Below are 23,377 nucleotides of genomic sequence, written 5' to 3' on the forward strand. Positions count from 1 at the left end.
TTGGGCGTTTATAGCGAATTCAGTTTGGAATTCAGTTTGGAATTAAGTTTAGAAGCTTATAACAATAGTAATATGTTATACATGTAGCATTTCCCACTCTTCCTTCCTTTAAGATTAACAGATTGACATATTCCATTAGGGAGTCAGTCTTTAAGAGTATTTCAAATTATTATGGTATACCACATGAAGGATAAATAGGTCTGAGCCATCGCTAATGCGATTCCTACGTGATCTAAATACCAGCATTGAATCAAGCTTAACATATACACCAATTACAAGCGTTGCTGAATCGAAACTTGTTGTGCAAGTAAGTATTCAAACCAATTGGTTGTCGCTGGCGAAGGAAGTATAAATTCGACTCAAGTTTCTATGTGATAAATTTTGAATACGAGTCAGTTGTGGAAGATTTTTGGCTTGGTAATGATATCCCTTCTGACATTGTCACGCAACATTCATCAGAACTAGAAAGTAGCCTATCACGTCAAATGGGTCGGAATGGTTTTCACATAGCTTAGAATTTAATAGTTGTTTTTAATATCGTAAATCATTAAATAACACAAAAGAAAAAGAACACCCCATTCATATGCAACTCATCAAACGAGCATACGAAAAATACAAAAGACAGGCGGATAAACACTCCTCAACGGCTTTAACAAACATACAGACCAAACGACAGATATAATCACGACAATTTTCATATCAAAACATTAATCCCATTTAAGTACTAACATCCCCGACACATCCCCAAACGCACACCCCCCTACTTTTACATGTCAACTCAGTGTGTATTCTCGCAAAGGTCTTGGAAGTGGCTTATTTAAAACTGTTCCCTGAGCAAAAAGACGGGGTCTAGATTTTTAAAATGAACTGTGCATTTGAAAAGGGTCTCTGGAACATTGAAGACAACTAGACAGCACTAAGTAATTAACGTCAGGTTGACGCTTCAACATTATGAATTCAATTTCAGCTGTAGTGTATATTACTGATACACTGTAGTGTATATTACTGATTTATCTCTCGCATGGCAAAGATGATAATCAATTGATTAAAATGTTTTTCCAAATTCCTTTTACAAATTAAGCGTACTGCTAACCGTCCAGCGCGTATTATTTATTCACAGTGTACGCGATTACGGTTATGAAAGGACTTGGCCAAACATTTTATACAGTAAATGATCATTGGTGTTGACGCTGCATTCATTGCTATAATGTTTAGGGTCTTTTTCCCATTAAAATGTTTGATCATATTTGCCTATATAACTACAATTACAAGTCATCTTTAGAGCAGGTGTATATGACGGCTGTTTAATTGAGCGATTTATAAATTGCTCTATACGTTTACTGCTCGCACTTCATGAACTTCCGGTGATGATTGAACAGACCAGTCAAATATTAACTAATTGAATTTAGCAGATGTAGCTAATGTAAACTTTAACCAGCCCAATTAGCTCAATCGATATCATGGATATGGCGCTATAGTGTGTCTTGTCTCAAGTTGAGAGCAACGCCATGTTGGATTTCGCAGTGGTAGATTCGAACGTACACGCACGCGTAGAAGGGCGGTTTGTCCGTACGCTGGCAACTCAACTGTTAAATGCATTGATTCTGTAACATACAGTATGATATTGCCTTGCCTTGCCTTGCCTTGCCTTGCCTTGCCTTGCCTTGCCTTGCCTTGCCTTGCCTTGCCTTGCCTTGCCTTGCTGGCTACGTCAGCCCATGTCGGCTATAGCCCTCCTCATGAAGTTTCCATTGTTCTCTGTCTTGTGCTATCCCAGCCCAGGTTGTGCCAATGTAAGATGTGACGTCGTCCCGCCATCTACGTTTTTGTCTTCCCCTTCTCCTTCTGCCTGTTCTCGGTTGCCACTCTGTTAGTCGTTTTGTCCACCTGTTATCATTTGATCTTGCTAGATGTCCTGCCCATCTCCATTTTGCTTCTTTTATTTTCTCCAGAATGTCCTTGACTTTGGTTTTATTTCTTATATGCGAGTTTCTAATTTTGTCCCGTATTGTGATATTCAGCATTTTTCTTTCCATTGCACGCTGTGCTGTTATCCGTTTTTGTTCTAAGTATTTAGTTGTTGTCCACGTTTCGCAGCCGTATGGCATTGTTGGTAGCACACATTGATTGAAGACCCGCTTCCTTAATATCATTGATAGTTTTCTATCACACAGAATGTCTTTATATTTGCCAAAGCAGCTCCAGCCAGCCTTAATTCTGATTAGTACTTCCTCTCTCGTGTTGTCTTCCAGCTTCACAGTCTGGCCAAGATATTTGTAGCTTTCTACTTTTTCTATCTCATCAGTTTCAACTACAATGGACTCATTTGTTTCGAAATTTGTCATGAATTTAGTTTTCCCTTTGTGTATTTTTAAACCGATCTTCATGCTTTCACTGTTCAAACCATTTAGTTGAGTCTCCATGTCCTTGACTGATGTTGTTGTTAAAGCAACATCATCTGCGAATCTCAGGTCTGGCAGCCATTCTCCATCTATATTCATTCCTTGTTTCTCCAAGTCTAACTTCTTGAAATCTCTTCCATGGCAGCTGTGAAGATTTTTGGTGATATTGTATCCCCTTGCCTCACTCCCCTCTTTATGTGAATATGATTTGACACATCATTGTCCAAATGGATCGTGGCTACTGCATCTGTGTAGATATCCTCTATGATGAGCACATAGGTTTCATTGACTCCTATTCTTCTTAGGGCTGCAAAAAGATCCGAATATTCAACCGAATCAAATACCTTTTCATAGTCTATGTATCCTACACAAAGCTTTAGCTGGTATTCACTCGCCTTTTCAATCAGTTGGTTTAATGCGTGTAGATGGTCTGTTGTTGAGAAACCTGCCCGGAATCCTCTTGTTCCCTCGGCTGGTTTTCATCTAGTATTCTTTGGATCCTGTTTTGGATTATTCTGGTAAATATCTTATATGCATGAGAAAGCAAACTTATCGGCCGGTAATTCTTGATGTCTGCTTTATCCCCTTTTTATGAAGTAGAATGATCTTTGCCTCTTTCCATTTCTCAGGAATCTTCTTGTCTTTCAGGATTTGATTATAGAGTTTCACCAGCTGTTTGTCAATCTCCTCCCCTCCTATCTTAAAAATTTCACTTGATACGTCATCTGGTCCAGGTGCTTTATTGTCTTTCATTTGTGTTACTGCCCTTTCCACTTCTCTAACTGTTATATTTGGTACTTCAGTGTCATCGGTTGATTTTGTGGGTACTCTGGTTCCGCTGTTTTCATATGCTTTATACTGCTGTACAAGTCTTGGTAGAATTCTGCACATACATTTAGAATTTCTTCTCTGTCTGTGGTGATGTTTCCATTCTTTTGTCTCATTTAGCTAATTCTTGTTTTCTTGCTGTTCATTTTTGTAATCTGTTTTGGTCCCTTGCCAATTTCTAGGATGAGTTCAATTTGCTGCCTTTTTCTCTTTCTACTTCTTTCTCGTCTTTTCTTTCTCACTGTCTTGACTAGTTCCGAGTATTCTATCTTCTGTTTTGGTGATTTGTCCTCTATTTCTCTAAGTTCTTTCCTTTTCTATCTAACTCTTCGATTGCCTTGTCCTCCTCTGTGATATTGCCATAGATTATTAAACTCACGCAATTACGCTATTATGTTTTACAAGGTCCTCGGGTATACGCGTGCGACGTAAAGCGTGCGCATTGAAAATAATACGAGTTTGACGGTTACAGTGCGGTCGCATCCTCCCCCAAATTTGCAAAAGTATAGAAAAAGTCCCAAAATATGACAATTTGCGAGCTTAGCGAGCAAAAAATATCAGGTTTTTTATGCTTTTTTGGTCAAAAAGGTCCAAATTTTGGGAAGAATGTCCGCTTTTCACAAAATCGCCCCCCTTGAAAAAGTTCACTTTTTCAAAATCAACGAAAAACTTGGTCAACAACTAACCATTTTAAAGTTGGCAAAAGAAGGAGTACGTGTGCTTATTACCCCGGGGAATACGCGAAATAACAACATACCCATGTTTTTCGTCTGGTCGAGACCAGTGATGACGCTATATCTCATTTAGTTTGATAGGGATGAAAGCCAACTTTTCTCCCGACGGTCCGGGAAGCGTATATTCCTGCAATCATCATGAGAGCCATTACCATATTATTCGCTGGAAATATATAAACTATGCACGTGGGAGTTGACAATGTGTTCGGTCCCAGCTGGTTCGGTTTATGTTTTATGCGTGTAGGGAGCCCTAGAACACTACATGGTAGGTAAAGACTGCAAATATATACATACGACGCGACTACAGGCTGTATCAAATGTTTGGTAACCATAAGTGCTTGGTGCTTATTAACAAGCATGTTCTTCAATATGCAACATTGGATCCTCTTGAAATGCCCAATGACTGATCATTTTAAGACCTTTAATAAAATTCATTCATAAATAAGGTAGCTCCTATGTTACATTTTGATGTGGCAGTCTTGTCCATAATCACTGGAAACTGACGGGTACAATCATTTTGATACACCCTGTACATTCTTCTAACTTTTACTCCAAACTTTACTCCTAGACTTAAACCCTTACCACATATCGTTATTAGTTTGACAGAGGGCCGAATACGCAAAATCGCTAATCTGCGTAAATGGTGTTTGAACATTGAGAACATATTATGATGTATAGTATAGAAAATGAATGCGCAGAATTATGTACAGTACTTTTATGTTCTGAAACATTATTGATATGGCCATGAAAATGAATATTTACAAGTATTCAGTGATCCAAAACAGCTCAACTGCTGCGCATATGTACGCTCGTATGCGGGGTCGAATACGCATTCAACTACTAATAATAAACCATATAGTGATAGCACTTATCATTAATTTGGGGTTTTTGCACAGAAATTACTGGTTTTCCTGCGGATATGAATGGTACAATTGGCATATAAGATTTTGTTGTAATAAAATGGCACAAAACTGCATCAAATCAACCCCTTGGAAAGAAGCAGCAGGTTGTTTAGCCCTCAAAAATAGACAAAATATTCCTATTTTAGACTGCATTTATTCCCTTTAGTCTATATGCATGATCAGTCTGCGCAGCTGCTTTGCAGGACGGATAGAAAGGTTACATGCAACAAGCAAATCCCTGGGTCACTATTAATGTTCCCTAGCGTGAAGACACAATATGCTGATTTTGAGTGAATACATAAATCTTCATTTCGGATTCTTAAAGTAGCTTCGTATTTTAAATGGGATGTATCATTGTTTGTGACAAGCGATCGCGGCAAGAGTGTTTTTTGGCATGACTGCCATTATTATTGGGCTATGATAGTTAACATACACCATAAAAGCATTATATGTGTCGTAAAATGAATAACATTAACATCACAGTTGCAATGATAAAATTGCACAATGTGTGGGGGTATCAAGCCCTAGCTGAATTTCAAAGAAAAACTAAGCGTCCTGTCGGACGCCCAAAACCAACGTGGGTGGCGCAAATGCAGAAAGAAGTAGATGAACAAACTCTTACACATACCAATGACAGAATAGCCTGGAGAGCAGTAGTAGCGTGCGCAATGGCAACATAGCCGGAAAGCGTCTACGATGATGATGATGTGGGGGGTAGGGGTGTGTGTGTGGGGTGTGTGGGGTGTGTGGGCAAATACCAAAACACTCCAAAATACACTACCCAATAAATTAATATCTGCCCACTTTTAGGTATCACGTGTCGTGAGCTCGTGTTTTTGTTTGATCTTCAATTCTTCATAATACATGTACTTACAAACATCATAACCCATTACTGTGGTGTCAGAGACTGGAAGAATCACTTGTTTTGTGTCACTTGCTCACACTGTTAAACAAGTTTTTCCATTGCATAATTGGCCATTATTTACCACCTTATTCAGTTACATTGCTCAGCTGCATGCCAATCATATATTGCTTACAATTATCGGGTTTTACAATACAATGCGCCTCCAGCGTTTGCTTGGGAGAGGCCAAAATACGCAGTGCAACATGGGAAAAGGCCGACATCCAAAGCCCGCGTAATACATAGGAAGAAACAGAAATAAGACTTGATGTTTTCTATCATGATTTTACAGTGTGATAAAAAGTTAACTAAATGCATCCTCTGGACATCGATTTTTTCACCCTACTTGTACGTATTCCTTCCAGGTCTCAAAAATGAGGGCGCACTTTAAATTTGTGGTCTTTCCACTTCGTACATTGAATAGCTTTGAATTAGTGGATCAGATTATGAAAATTAATGATATGTAAACTTGAAGATTGCCTTTTTCTTAACAAGTGGCTCACCTTACTCTATCCTAATTTATTGCTGCAAGATGCAGTAGAAAGGTTTGGATATTTAAGTCACGCGTGCAGACACGCCACAAAATGTGATGTTTGGTTAAATGTTTCCTGACTTTTTGTGAAGCACTTAGTTATTCTTTGAAAGGAAATACATATGAATACAGTCGCCTTATGGTTGTGTTAAAGCCGAGACATTTACTTCAAACATAATGTAACTTGACTTTAAACCGTCTCAAAAGCGTATTGTTGATTGTGTTTGTTGTTGTTGTTAATGTTGCTGTCGTCGTGAGTCCGACTTGTTATTCATGTTCTTCTCTTTCTACTCTTTCTTCTTCCTTTTTTTCTTCTTTGGTATTTTTCATTATCTCTTTTTTTCTTCTTGTATTGATTTTCTAACTATTTCTTGTTATACTCCTTGTACTTTACCTCCTTTTCTGTTTGCTCTATCGCGTTTATTTTGTAAATATATTATTTTGTTCATATGACAATACTTCATAGGAAGATTTATCTGTGCGGTTTGCTCAATACCAATCAAACCTATATCATATTCTTTTCAATTGCACGCCGAAGGAAAAACAAAATTGCGTAATAGGCATAGCGAGCTTTCTAACATGTCACAATACTGTTTCATGACTAATTGGCTTGTCTGAATTAGAAATAACAAGTCTCAGGGAAAGGATTGAATTCTTTTGACAGGCATGTGTTGACTGCAAACGTAGTATTTTAAACCGATCAGAAAATAAAGTAACTTTTATCATAATTAACTCAAAGCAATACAATTGATATGAACATAATGAGAATATGGTTAGCTGCAGTTTCATACCTTACTTGTGTAAAACAAAATCAAAATGACTGAAGATCCCACTTTTAATGGGATTTTATGGGATTTGAAAAGTTGCCCATTTAAATCGATTACGCAGTATAAAATTGCATACATATTACACTCACCTGAAGTGAGTGGCGATCAGTGTGTCTCATCGATCGGCAAAACCCTGACCGCGGTCCATTCAGTTTGGATAGCACCCTGCAGGATTGATACCACTATGCATATATCCTTTTACACAGTAAATGGCGCTACAACTTTTCGAATCACACAATATGACATTCAATCATTAATTTCTTGATTACTCTGATATCTTTTTACGCAAATTTGGCATCATACTGCAGCCAATGCTATTCTCCAAACGTTTAAAGTTCATTAAAATCATTTGCTCAAGTCACTTATATGTTTTTGACCTTTAAAAGATACACATCTTCATCATTTAAAAAAAAAATATCATCATTTTCAATCCAAAACATACGACCCATAAATATTTCCAACCCCTGGGATCAAATCCCATAAGAATAGAAATGCATCGAAGTAATAATATCAGAATTTGTTATGATGAAGATGCTTTATCTTTAAAGGTCACGAGCATACAAGTGTCTTGATTGATTATCTTCTTGACGGCTTCAATTTACCGATTATGATCTAGATTTTTATCAAAAAGGGAACATAAATAAAAAATATTTCCCCAATAACCACTTTCCTTACGATTCCAAAAAACGGCAGTGGTGTCACGTTTAATATTTTAGTATGACCTAGCTACGTGATGTTCAGAGTATATAGGCCTATATGAAAGCTTATTTCTGGTGAGGACCTGGCAGTCAGGTTTATTTGATATGTTTTCTAATAAATGAGCCATAGAAGGTACATGACATTCACGAGGAGCAAACATTTCCTGAAAAGGGCACAGCCGCTCATGGAATTTAAATGTTGCACTTGCAGTACTGTACTCCAGATTCAACAAGTTTATAGAATTTGAAAAGAAAATATGGATGAAACATAACTTAATCCTAATCCTTTGATAGCTTGACCTCATTATGAATAGAAGTTAAGAGGACTACCCCTTAAGGGTATACGATGTTGGTCGAAGTAGCAAAAAATGTAGTTCACAGCATCTTGCGAATGTTAGTGAGCTTTAGCAAAAATTGCATTGCTCAATTCATAGCGAGCGTGTAGACGAATTCAAATATCAGAGATATACTTTTGTAGGTCCTGTGGTTCTTGAGTTATGATGTAAAGAGGGCTGGAACAACAACACTTTTGTATAAAAATTCCCTTTAAAAGGGAAAGCCAGCCTCAATGTAGAAGAGGTCTTGTAATTAGTTTTGGTCAATGTGAAAGGCATTTTTAGGATCACGGCTTACTACATCCATGTTACATGACAGTCCACCAAACCATCAACGGTGAGAAGATGTACACTGAAACTGCAGAAAACATTAACTCCTAATCTCCTGTCAACTCTTTAATTCATTATTGTTCATTATTATTAATTCATTATTGTTCTCTAAATTGTTCTGTTCTGGTTTTATTTGTCTTTTCAGCTTTTTACCCACGATATTTCAATTTCCAATTTTTAATACCATAACTTACGAACTCAATTTCTTCGCTTAGGAATGTCCGATTTTATTGGGGAAAACGGCGTTGTGGAGCAAAATAGCTCTTTATGTGAAAGCCTCCAAATTTATAAGCTGTCCAAAAGATGTCTGTTTTTGACATGATACGCCACATTTCTTAAAGACCCATTCAGTGATCCCAGTGCAAGAGTAAAAAATTAAAATTGTTTATAAATTGCTTAAAAGAGAAGGATAGGCCTAAGTCATTCAAATTGTCATTTGGTATTTTTGAAATGCCAAATTTGGCAAAAATGAAGAAAACAGCAGTACTGACGAAGTTCAAGCCCCGCCATTCAAATACTTGTAGCTAATTTTAGATACTGTCAGTATCTAAAAATACAGATTCGTGTAAAATGTCTTATTTTGTCTTAAATAGGCCTACACGGCTTTTGGCTGAACCATTCGCAGACTTAGCACATCTATGTAATAACAAAGGTACGGTACCAAAATTTTGATGATTTTTACGATCGTCCGGATGAGCAAATCACTGAATGGGCCTTTAATATTAAAGCTGCCTTTAAAAATATTATTGACAATGTTGAGAGTAGGAATTACCTTGAAAAATGTCTCAAAAATACAACATGCCAGTTATATTCCGGTCTGAAACGATCAGACAATATTTTAAACATTAATAACATCATAAACCCAAATCGTGAAAAAATCACCCCGGGTAGATTTTTGGCTATTTCTCCATTTACGATCCTGCCCAAAAGTGTCTGCTTTCGATATACCACGTCACAAATACTACACTGCACTGACTGCAGGTTTTAGTTAAAAGGGCATTTCGTGATCCACAGCATCATCCCATAACTTTTCTCAAAAAAAGTTGAGATTTTTATATCACTGGAAACCTCTGGCTACATAATGTTTATGTACAAAATATTTCTTGCAGATTAATTCGTTAGCAAAGTAATCGTGAAATTTGAATTTCGTTCTGGTATACCAGAACAAAATTGCAACACATTGTGTACACATAACCATGCATAACTCGTAAAGGCAAAATCGGAATCAACTGAAATTTTTTAGAATAAGCTTCTTTTGTGGATATCTACTGAAAAATGTCATAAAAAGAGGATGCTAGGATCACGAAATACTCCTTAAATTCGCCATATAACATAATATAACTCGTAAAGGCAAAATCGGAATCAACTGAAATTTTTTAGAATAGCTTTTTTTGTGGATATCTACTGAAAAATGTCATAAAAAGAGGATGCTAGGATCACGAAATACTCCTTAAATTCGCCATATAACATAATATAAACTCACCTTACATGTGCATTTTTATTTTAAAATAAATTGATATTAATTCGCAATGTATAGTTTACTATATGATAATTTAGATGGTGGCAAGAACATTTATAAAGGACTGATTACTCACTGCAATCTTCACTCTTGTGTGTTTTGACTGTAAGTTTATGAATCAAATAAAAAAGATAGAAAGTAGCTTCACTTACGTTATGTGTCATTTTATTTATAACATATTAATAAATTAATAAAGTAAGACAATTTATTTATCTATAAGTGCATGTCAAATGGGTACATTGTTCAATACTATAGGCCTACATGCATAAATTATGCCCATATTATAGCTAGGCCCTAAAAACTTTATTTTGCATCGGATTTTTCCCGTTGAAAAGGCAAAACTGATGTTCATGATAGCAACTATTTCATCAATAGCATTTTGAGTCATTTTTATCCATAAAACGACACAGGATAGGATAGATAATTACTTTGACATCAATATGGTCCATATGATGAAGATTTTGATTCTTAGATCTGTTATCAACATGATATCACGCTGTTCAGTGGTCAAGGACCCCGGGTCAAAGACACTGAAATGACATACTTTTCTTCTGCTGACCATATGATGCTGTATATAACTATTATTGTTACATTTTAGGCCTATACCTAAAACTTTTAAAGTCATATTAATTCAAACATAACTTTGGTAATACTCACTCGTTTTCATTCGTTGAAACGGCAAAACATACTTACTTTTCCTAACAAATCGAATTAAAATATTTAAAAAAAAATTTAACCACAAAAAGTAAAAAAAAAAATCATTCCAATACCACTAAAATATAATCTCTTGAGTAAACTGACCCCAAACCTGAAACAGGTACCAGCCCCGAATGGGCTGGCGAAAACGTACATAACTCATTAACAACAATAAATTAAGAAAGTTTTCCAAATATATGATTTGTAGAATGAACTTTTGCAAATCACCAAAGTGTTATTTTTCAATAATATATTGATTTAGATAATGAAAATCGATTTTTTTTTTGGCTGCTTCGACCAACAATACCTCGTATAACCTTAAGGATATGCTTCCCCTCCCGGTTTACCGATAAGTTTTTGTGCAATAAAGGAAATAAACCAAACAAACTAAAATAAATTATTTCTGAAAAAGGAAACATCGCAGTTTAACAAATAACGGTTAAAATGAAAATCATTTTGAGGATAATTATATATCATTATAACTGGTGGTCTGATACCACATAACATTGTTGCAATGGTTGTAAGTTCACAAGCTCACTGCCAATGCACGCTCACTCACCTTTTTACATATGGTCTCGTTTTCCATATTGAGTTCAAGGCGATTGCCGAGGAAAGGGGTTTTCTTTTGGAAAGCGTTTTCATTGAGAATGTAGATATTTAGTGTGGATATATTTTTGTAATTTTAATTCTTGAACTCTACAGGGCATGTGTGGTCTAGCGATGGAGCACAGGCCTCATGATCATGAGATTGTGGGTTCGAGCCTCGCCGTGGTCATGCGTATTGTGCTCTTTAGTTAGGTGCTTTAACTCAATTACTCCTATCCATCCAGGTGTATAAATATGGTACCGGCATTCTTTAATGCTGCGAAGGTAACAGAGTCGTTGTGAAGAATGTGTAGAGATCCCCATACAGCAACATTACTTGGAGAAGTTTATTAACAACGTGTTAATAATCACATTTCTGGAATCGTACGTTAACTTTTAAACAGATTTTTAGGGGTGAGTTAATGGATCAGATTATGAAATGATATAAGAAAAAAAATTGAATATTACTTTGTGGCCCGCTTTATTTTGTCATAATTTATCACTGCAAGATACAGTAGGAAAGGTTTGGATATTTATGTCACGCGTGCAGACACGCCACAAAATGTGATGTTTGGTTAAATGTTTCCTGACTTGTTGTGAAGCACTTAGTTATTCTTTGGAAGGAAATACATATATGAATACAGTCGCCTTATGGTTGTGTTAAAGCCGAGACATTTACTTCAAACATAATGTAACTTGACTTTGAACCGTCTAAAAAGCGTATTGTTGATTGTGCATGTTGTGGTTGTTGTTGCCGCTGTTAATGTTCATGTTGCTGTCGTCGTGAGTCCTGAATCTATTATTCATGTTTTTCTCTTTCTACCCTTTCTTCTTTCTTTTTTCTTCTTCGTCAGTCTTTTTCATTATCCTCTATCTCTTTACTTCTACTTTGCCTCCTTTATTGTTTGCTCTCTCACGTTTCTTTAGTAAATGTTCATATGACAATACTTCATAATAGGAAGATTTATCTGTGCAATTTGCTCAATACCAATCAAAACCTATATCACATTCTTTTCAATTGCACGCCGAAGGAAAAACAAAATTGCGTAATAGGCATAGCGAGCTTTCTAACATGTCACAATACTGTTTCATGACTGATTGGCTTGTCTGAATCAGAAATAACAAGTCTCAGGGAAAGGATTTAATTTCGCAAGTAAGATAGTTACTACTAGTAATTGAACGCAAACATCTTTTGACAGCCATATGTTGATTGCAACATTAGTATTTTAAACAGATCAAAAAAAGCAAGTCCCACCCACACCTATAACTGGCCATAACTTTTTAGCATAATTAACCTAAACCAATACACGAGTTGAGAGTTTTCTTAGATACAGTTTCATACCACACTTGTGTCAAACAAATCAAACTAACTGAGACATTAACATTCAATGGATTTGAAACCTACATCATATTCTTTTCGATTGCACGCTGAAGGAAAAATAAAATTGCGTAATGGACATAGCGAGCTTTCATACATGTCACAATACGGTTTCATGACTGATTGGCTTGTCTGAATCAGAAATAACAAGTCCCAGGGGAAAGGATTGAATTTCGCAAGAACGATATGTACTAATTTGTATTGAAAATAAAGTAACTTTTAGCATTATTAACTCAAAGCAATACAATTGATATGAACATAATGACAATATGGTTAGCTTGTGTAAAACGAATTGAAAAGTTGCCAATTTAAACCGATTATGCAGTATGGACTTATATACATATTACACTCACCTGAAGTGAGTGGCGGTCAGTGTGTCTCATCGATCGGCAAAACCCATCTTTGACCGCGGTCCATTCAGTTTGGATAGCATCCTGCTTGATTGATACCACTATGCATATATCCTTTTACACAGTAAATAACGCAACTAGTTTTCGAATCACACAATATGGTTTCAATCATTAATTTCTTGATTACTCCGATATCTTCTTACACATATTTGGCATTATACTGCAGCCAACACTATTCTCCAAACGTTTAAAGTTCATTAAAATCATTTTCTCAAGTCACTTGTATATTTGTGACCTTTAAAAGATACACATCTTCATCAAAAAATATCATCATCTCCAATCCAAAACATACGACCCATAAATATTTTTAACCCGTGGGACCCAATCCCATAAGAATAGAAATGCATCGAAGTAATAATATCAGAATTTGTTATGATGAAGATGCTTTATCTTTTAAAGGTCACAAGCATACAAGTGTCTTGATTGATTATCTTCTTGACGGCTTCAATTTACCGATTATGATCTAGATTTTTATCAAAAGGGGAACATAAATAAAAAAATATTTCCCCAATAACCACTTTCCTTACGATCCCCAAAACCGTCAGTGGTGTCACGTTTAATATTTTAGTATGACCTAGCTACGTGATGTTCAGAGTATATAGGCCTATATGAAAGCTTATTTCTGGTGAAGGCCTGACAGTCAGGTTTATTTGATATGTTTTCTGATAAAGGAGCCATAGAAGGTGCATGACATTCACGAGGAGCAAATATTTCCAGAAAAAGGCACAGCCGCTCATGGAATTCAAATGTTGCACTTGGAGTTCTGTACTCCAGATTCAAGAAGTTTGTAGAATTAAAAAATATTACCTTTTTCTGGTGAAACATAACTTAATGATAATCCTTTTATAGCTTGACCTCACTATGAATACAGGTTAAGAGGACTAAAAGGAGATGCTTCCCCTCCCACTTTACCGGTGAGTTTTTGTGCAATAAAGGAAATAAACTAAACTAACTAAAATAAATTATTTCTTAAAAAGTAAACATCGCAGTTTAACAAATAACGGTTAAAATGAAAACCATTTTGAAGATAATTATTATAACATTATAACTGGTCTGATACCACATAACATTGTTGCAATGGTTGTAAGTTCACAAGCTCCTTGCCCATGCACGCTCACTCACCTTTTTACATATGGTCTCGTTTTCCATATTGGGTTCAAGGCGATTGCCGAGGAAAGGGGTTTTGTTTTTGAAAGCGTTTTCATTGACAATGTAGATATTTATTGTGGATATAGTTTTGTAATCAGGGTATGTGTGGTCTACCGGTGGAGCACAGGCCTCATGATCATGAGATTGTGGGTTCGAGCCTCGCCGTGGTCATGCGTGTTTTGTTCTTTAGTTAGGTGTTTTAACTCAATTACTCCTCTCCATACAGGTGTAATAGGGTACCAGCATTCTTTAATGCTGGGAAGGTAACAGAGTCGTTGTGAAGAATGTGTAGAGATCCCCCTACAGCAACATCATTTGGAGAAGTTTATTAACAACATGTTAATAATCACATTTCTGGAATCTACGTTAACTTTTAAACAGATTTTTAGGGGTGAATTAATGGATCAGATTATGAAATGATATAAAAAAAACCTTGAATATTACTTTGTGGTCCGCTTTATTTTGTCTTAATTTATTACTGCAAGATATAGTAGGAAAGGTTTGGATATTTAAGTCACGAGTGCAGACACGCCACAAAATGTGATGTTTGGTTAGATGTTTCCTGACTTTTTGTGAAGCACTTAGTTATTCTTTGAAAGGAAATACATATATGAATACAGTCGCCTTATGGTTGTGTTAAAACCGAGCCCTTTACTTCAAACATAATGTAACTTGACTTTGAACCGTCTCAAAAGCGTATTGTTGATTGTGCTTGTTGTGGTTTTTGTTGCCGCTACTAATGTTCATGTTGCTGTCGTCGTGAATCCGACTTGTTATTCATGTTCTTCTCTTTCTACCCTTTCTTCTTCCTTTGTTTCTCCATCTTCGGTCTTTTTCATTATCCTCTATCTCTTTTTTTCTTCTTGTATTGATTTTCTAACTATTTCTTGTTATACTCCTTCTACTTTGCCTCCTTTTTTGTTTGCTCACGTCGCGTTTATTTTGTAAATATATTATTTTGTTCGTATGACAATGCTTCATAATAGGAAGATTTATCTGTGCGGTTTGCTCAATACCAATCAAAACCTATATTATACCGATATTATTTTGTAAATGTTCATGAAGATGGCATTACTTCATAGACCGATTTTTCACAATGAAGCCATCTGTGATGTTTGCTCAATACCAATCAAACCTATATCATATTCTTTTCAATTGCACGCCGAAGGAAATACAAAATTGCATAATGGGCATAGCGAGCTTTCAAACATGTCACAATGCTGTTTCATGACTGATTGGCTTGTCTGAATCAGAAATAACAAGTCTCAGGGAAAGGATTGAATTTCGCAAGTAAGATATGTAAATGAATTGAACGAAAACATCTTTTGACAGTCATGTGTTGACTGCAAACGTGGTATTTTAAACCGATCAACAAATAAAGTAACTTTCAGCATAATTAACTCAAAGCAATACAATTGGTATGAACATAATGAGAATATGGTTAGCTGTAGTTTCATACCACACTTGTGTAAAACAAAATCAAAATGACTGAAAAATCCCACTTTGAATGGAATTTGATGCGATTTGAAAAGTTGCCCATTTAAACCGATTACGCAGTATAAAATTGCATACATATTACACTCACCTGAAGTGAGTGGCGGTCAGTGTGTCTCATCGATCAGAAAAACTCATCCCTGACCGCGGTCCATTAGTTTGGATAGCATCCTGCATGATTGATACCACTATGCATATATCCTTTTACACATTAAATAACGCAACAACTTTTCGAATCACACAATAGGCCATTTAATCATTAATTTCTTGATTACTTCGATATCTTTTTACACAAATTTGGCATTATACTGCAGCCAAAACTATTCTCCAAACGTTTACTTTCATCGTTTGAGTTCATTCAAATCATTTTCTCACTTAACGCATCTTCATCATTAAAAAAATATCATCTTCTCCAATCCAAAACATACGACCCATAAATATTTTCAACCCGTGGGACCCAATCCCATAAGAATAGAAATGCATCGAAGCAATAATATCAGAATTTGTTATGATGAAGATGCTTTATATTTTAAAGGTCACGAGCATACAAGTGTCTTGATTGATTATCTTCTTGACGGCTTCAATTTACCGATTATGATCTAGATTTTATCAAAAGGGGAACATAAATAAAAAAATATTTTCCCAATAACCACTTTCCTTACGATCCCAAAAACCGTCAGTGGTGTCACGTTTAATATTTTAGTATGACCTAGCTACGTGATGTTCAGAGTATATAGGCCTATATGAAAGCTTATTTCTGGTGAAGGCCTGACAGTCAGGTATATTTGATATGTTTTCTGATAAATGGGCCATAGAAGGTGCATGACATTCACGAGGAGCAAATATTTCCAGAAAAAGGCACAGCCGCTCATGGAATTCAAATGTTGCACTTGGAGTTCTGTACTCCAGATTCAAGAAGTTTGTAGAATTAAAAAATATTACCTTTTTCTGATGAAACTTAATCCAAATCCTTTTATAGCTTGACCTCACTATGAATACAGGTTAAGAGGACTATCCCGTAAGCAGATACTTCCCTCCCACTTTACCCATGAGTTTTTGTGCAATAAAGGAAATAAATTATTTCTTAAAAAGTAAACATCGCAGTTTAACAAATAACGGTTAAAATGAAAACCGTTTGGGGATAATTATTGTATTGCTTTTTTAAATGCATTGCGTCAGTGTTACGTGACGTCCTAAAAATGATACTATGAATAAACAACTTTCCTTGTTGATTCTTAAAAGTGTATCGTCAATGTTATTATTTTCAGATTTTTGTCAACAATGTACGAACCAAAGTTATACCTTCCATCCTTCAATTTGCGAGAACTTGTACGAAAACTGCAGTGGCCTTCATCAGCTAAGACGGGCAAATCCCTCTGCAATCGGTAAGTAACGTTTGATTGACCTTGACTGCAGGCCTACAATTTCACCAATTTGGCTGAAAATTTGAATTTCTCTTCAATTTTAATGATGCTTCATTTCGTATCGGACAAATATTACGCTACCCTGTGTACAATCATTAATAGAGCGCAAGAACAGGGATGAAACGAGGACGGCAAAGAGTAAAGTGTCCTTAAAATGACTACAAATGGGACAAAAAGTGACAGCCCTATTGCCAATCTAACCCTAACCTTTTTAACCTTTTATAACCCTAACCTTACCATTTATCCTACTCATTTCTATAGTCTTTTGAGATTGGATTGATTCTCCTAAATGTACAACCTATCGCCAACCCCTTACTCAGCCCTAAAAACATACAAAAAATTATCAGAATCAACTTCCTCCTTTAAACACTAAAACATATTTTTCATTCACTTGTAATTCGTGAGGCAATTTGTTTACACAATCATATAATAATAATACAAAACTATACAGCAATTTTTAAGTCTAATTATTTTCCAAAATCTAAATTTAATCTTGAAAGTAGGACATTGCAAATAACCTGCATCGTGTAAGCCATATGTCCATATGTGCCTATCATGTCATAATATGTCCATTACTAGTGTAAACTAGCCCATGCAAAAGGATCTTATGACGCTATAGGTAACCTATAATGAAGAAATTCATACCATAATAGTGATAATCGCGTCTCTCTTACAACCATTAATCCACATTTCTCAATTACGTAGAATGGGAATGGTCTATTCCATATAAAATCCACACTACCCCTGTGGAAGATTTAGCTAAAGTCTGCCACAGAGGGAGTATCATTTTTGAATAGAATAGACAATTGGGTAACTTCCATTTGTAATACTCACTCCAGTTGTAGAAGATATAGGTAAAAGCATAATACAGGGGGAGCATGAGTTTCACAATGATTCCCTCTGACCAATTACATTTGAAAAACTTACTCCCCCTGTGGAAGATATTTCCAAAATCATCCACAGGGGTAGTGTTGCTTTTAAATGGAACAGCCCAATAAGTAGCTGGCTGTTCTGACAACGAAGAGGATGTAATTTTATTATTTATTAAGTGACCAGTCCGGATGAATTTCTAATGGTCATTTCTTGGTATGGAGATATAGATTGCTTAGGATATAAGTTTATTTGGCCAATACTCTACTATAATTCTGTTTATTATAATGTCCAATATTATTAGTACCTATAATTTTCAATATTTTTGCGATAACATGGCAAATGCCCCCCCCCCCCCCATATTTTCTACGAAACAATGCAACGTTGTTGGCAAATCAATGATGCTGTACTATACAGGACAGAATAACCAACACACCTTGTTTCTTAGTTTATGATAATACATGTGAATCGTGGTAGTTGCATCATTCGCGTCTGTATCAGTTTCTCATTATATTTTCAACGAAATCATATAACAGAGACATTGTTGTTGCAAAAGGTCTAATAGAATAGCCTTGCTTATCTGTTCTGAAATCGTTTTCTTTACACAATTTGACAGTTTTTTCATTATCTAGTTGGATGTGTTAGAAAAAGGAGTTGAATTTATTTTACTCTGACGGTTACTGTTCACTGCAATGTGCCGTAGCACAATATCTTCCTAAATTAGCCAGGATAATATTTAGCCACCGACCGACCGTCATTCTTATTCAATATAAGCTCTAATAGTTGTTGAGTTTGCAACTATAAAAATATAAGGATGGCCCTACAATTACAAAGAAGCGATTGGTCACCACCCTTAGCAGGACGAGAGTTAAAATAAGTCTAAATCGAAGTGTGCTATACGTTAGAAAAAACAACTGGTGTATCCGTTATATCATTCTTTTCGATATTGTCTCTAAGAAATGTGCTATTCCACAGGCACCATAATTGAAAACCTGGCCTTACTCTTTCACACAGGGAGTATGTATTTCAAATTGAGTTGCCTGAATGGGTGACTCCATTTGATTACAATTTAAATTATGTTAAATCTGTGGGTGGCAACCAACACCCCTTACCCTTTGACTTTGATAGCATACCTTACCCCTCACTATGGACCACAATGGCCTCATCCCAATGGCGTAGTTCAATAACCTCAATTAAACAATCATAGTGCAAAATTTGACCTCAAGTGGCAGAGCATGAGTTTGTGTACCCAAATTTTCAAAGGTCATTCAATGAATGTACAAATGTATTGGGGTTAAAGAACTGTGCCCTGATAGATGAACATGTTGTGGATCCTAGTGCCTGGATAAGGCAGAGTTGACATGAGCCCAAAAGATGACCCTACAATTACAAAGAAGCGTTTGGTCACATCCCTTTTTAACGAGGGTTAAAATAAGTATAAATCTAAGTGTGCTATACGTTAGAATAAACAACTGGTGTATCCTGGTATATCAGTCTTTTTGATATTATTCCTATTCAATGTGTTATTTCATTCAAAATCCACACACCCTATTGAAGACTTGAGATTACTCTTTTACACGGGGAGTAAGTATTGCAAAAAGTTACCTGAATGGGTGCATTTGAAGTCTGCACCTAAGATTAAGGTCATGTCTTCCATATGGGGTGTATAGATTTCAAATGCAATAGCTAAATCTCAACCTCCTGATTAACGTCTATCAATACCTGTTACTGCATTAGAAATAATTAGAGAATAAATGATAGGATTTTGTCTTTTGCCTATCAATATCGTGTCATAATGGATGGGCTGGCCAATATTTTGAGTAGTGGATGCCGGCGCAGCCGGTATCCACTACGATAAAATATTGGCCAGCCCATCCATTATGACACGATATTGATAGGCAAAAGACAAAATCCTATCTTTTATTCTCATTCTTATTCAGTTTTAATGTAATTTTTGCGAGAAAAACTGCCTTTTTTCATACAAAAATAAAGTTACTTTTGTGAGGACATCCCCGTTGTTTTAGATGAACGAAACCATCACGAACATCTAAGTCGCCGAATCGCGTTCTTAGTTCTCGCACGTGTATTACGCGAACGCATTATCGCGCGATCATTGAGGAGCAACAAGCGTGCCGCCGTTGCGTGGCGGCGCGCGCCCTGACTAATATCACTATCAACTATTGTGAGATATTATACACCAGAAAACCAATCAAATTACGTGAATTCTTTACAAGACGCACCCATTGAATAAGAATGTTCGTTCTATCTATTTATCGGGCGTGCTATGTGCACAAAGTATTTACTTTACGCAAACTGCAAACTTGTCGATTTTGTCTTTTTTAAAGGACCCTTGAATATAAAAACATCATTTATGGATTGAACACTTGGCATGTTGCTGGCATGCCGTGGCCCCTAATATTAACTAGATAAAGGCAAACTTTACCCAGGAGATACGCTCCCTTAGTCTATTTCTGTCTTCTTTTACGCGACAGACGTGTCTGGCCATCGATTTCGCGTATGTACGATATGTAAATTGATCGATTTTTATATCACTTAACTTAGGCATATTCTTGCCATTATTTGAATCAAACAAGGTGTCAAGCAAGGGTCTGTCCTGAGGGAATGAAGAGGTATAGAAGAGTTTTAAATTCAACGAAGTAAAAGTAGTCATTGAAAAAAGAGTGAAAGTCCGTGTAACTCAATAACCCTAACCCGGGGTAAATTTGCTGCATAATATTTATATGAAGACATGAATTCTTTACTATTAGATAATTGTGAATTGATTCTTTATTATTACTAGCTTCAAAGTAGCCACCATTATCACGATATAAAAAATTGTTAACCAGGTTTTATTTAATTGTTGAGAGAAAAATATAATCGATCATTTTATCAAACAGTCTACAGACAGCCATTTTGAAACATGGCTGCGCACGTACACATTTGTATATCTGCGAGGTGTTCAGGCTTCCTACTCAAACATCACGACTGCGACTGTGACAGACCGATGCAATGGAACATTTTACTGAAAAGAAAAGAAAACATGAACCTGTCTCGTGACATATAGTTTGAATTAACATTTCGTTTAGGCGACAGTTTTTATACTTTGAACGATAGTAGTGATTGAAGAGGAAACAATTTCAAATGTAACATCATTTCTCGAAAGCACCAACTTAAAACACAAGAATTACAGATCATGCAAGTACTCGTGTTTATATCGAGTACGTTTGCAGAGGGTGATACATGATAATATTAGATTTGAAATTGACGAAAATATCTTCTTTTTTATTTTGTTTACTTTGTTCAATTAACTTCAAATGCATAGAGAATTAAATCTAAACTGTTGTTCCCGAAGCAATGTTTGCAAGTGATGTTACCATGGTTACCAATATAGGCCAAATCTTTATTCAAGCACATACAGTAAAACATCTAACAACTAAAAGCTTGTTATTTCTCACATGTCTCACACGTGTTGCATGGGTTGCTTTAATTGTTTAATCTCAAGACACTCTGATGGCACATCGATTTGCAAAACGGATTATGAACTAAAGCAACCAAAAGATCTTATTAGATGCTCTTTAACAAAATCATACAATGTCAAACTGATGTCTTGCATGACCTGATATATTACAAATATGGACTTAGCTAAATAATTTACGTTGAGTCCACTAACTTTGAAAGGTCTTAATTGTTTATACTCGGGAGGGCGAGTTGGCGCAGCGGTTATTCCCTCGCCTTGCACCACCATGACCACTGAGGTCCCGGGATCAAGCCCTGGCGCGGCCCAAGGACTCATATGCACTTGGTTTATCCCGATTCCATGCTCGCTCTCGCAGGTTTTCTCCGGGATCTCCGGTTTCCTCCTGCTTTCAAAAATCGGTGATTAGTTGTTTGGTTATCAAAACTTCTTCACCCAATGGAATTTGGGGAGCTGCATAGATAATTGGTGGATGTTACAATCTTAGTGCGGATATGTTTGCGCCAAGTTCGGCTGCAACCAGCCTAGTTGATACGATCTGATTGTGATGATTCGCCATGGCAGCGAAATTACAGTGCTTTGATCCCTCTGAGATCTGGGAAAAGGCGCTATATTTTATTTCTTGTTTTTCGATCAAAGGAAACTAATCTTCAAATATCTTGTTAGCAAATTCCTTACACAAATTACCACAAGAAATTATAATTGATGGATATTTGGTTTTAATGGATTTTAACACTTTGATATATAAAATTTAGTTTTACGTGAATAGGCTTTTACTTTATTAAATTATGGACTAGTACTCTTGTCTATGATAGAACGGTTGCCTACGAATATGTACAAATTAAAATGTCATACTAACGTAGACGTTCATGGGATGGATGAAGTTAAAATATGAAGGGTGTATCGTGTTTATTTTCAACTTTCAACTTCAATGACTGTATTATTTTATAGTTTTTTCACAAGCGATTACATTTGTGACCTATGAACCGGAATGTATTTCATTACAAAGAAACAGAAAAGCCTAAAATAAATTACATTAGAACTCAGGATATGTGCCGCATATAATCATTATTCAAAGGAGACCTAATACTCTCATCAATTTAAGTGCAATTCCAGTCGTTCTTTAGGTCGGTAACATCAAACATCGCCATTAAAAGGAGATCATCACCAAAATAGTGCCGATATCATTTGCCTCAGTACCGTTTGCAATCCACTATCAACAATGCTTTCTTGTCTTGAAATTCCGATAAACAGATGAAGCAAGCTACAACCTTGGCGGAAATTCGTTGCCACACCTGCACGTTTTGGTGTTAAAAGCACGCAATCGGAGCCAAATATGCGGTAGTTCCGTATTATTTTGTATAATAGTTGCAAATGTACATTCAGCTTACACTCGCCCCTTCCCCACCCCCCATTTTTCAATGTTGGGAGACTGTAATGTAGAAATGATGACGATTTTGTCCAAATCAACATTGCAATAGGGGAGCGGGGCAGGATGTTGGCCAATTAACGCTCAGGTGTGGCAACATTTTTCGCCAAGGTTGTAGTTTGGGGCAAGCATTTTGCTTTTACTTAAAGTAGGGTACATTTTGTTTACGTGTATTTATTTATTTGTAGGTTAATGACTGCGGATTACATGTTAAGAGAAAAATTGGACAAATCAGCAGCGTAAAAAAACCAACCTGAAATGCCTCTAAATACAAGCCCCTTAACATTCAGCGCAAGTGCATTGATTTGCCTTATGTCTATCTCAACAAGTAATAAAAAATTACGGTAGTTTATAACTTTTTTGATGTAGAAGTGAGCAGATATATTCTCAATTGCAACTAAAACAACAAATACAAGATCTGAATTTGGTATTCTGGGACATAATTCAAACCAAAACTAT

The 23,377-nt window shown here is 36.1% G+C and overlaps 1 protein-coding gene across 1 annotated transcript in view; it reads left to right on the plus strand.

Moving 5' to 3' along the window:
- The window catches only part of LOC140135745 (uncharacterized), a 178,854-nt gene that overhangs the window by 118,767 nt on the left and 36,710 nt on the right, over nt 1-23,377 (plus strand). Inside the window, exon 3 of the mRNA XM_072157348.1 lies at nt 16,989-17,105. Within this exon, the coding sequence (XP_072013449.1) occupies nt 16,989-17,105 (117 nt within the window). The remainder of the gene's footprint in view (nt 1-16,988; nt 17,106-23,377) is intronic.

Source organism: Amphiura filiformis, chromosome 16 (assembly GCF_039555335.1).
Source record: "Amphiura filiformis chromosome 16, Afil_fr2py, whole genome shotgun sequence".
Taxonomy (NCBI): domain Eukaryota; kingdom Metazoa; phylum Echinodermata; class Ophiuroidea; order Amphilepidida; family Amphiuridae; genus Amphiura; species Amphiura filiformis.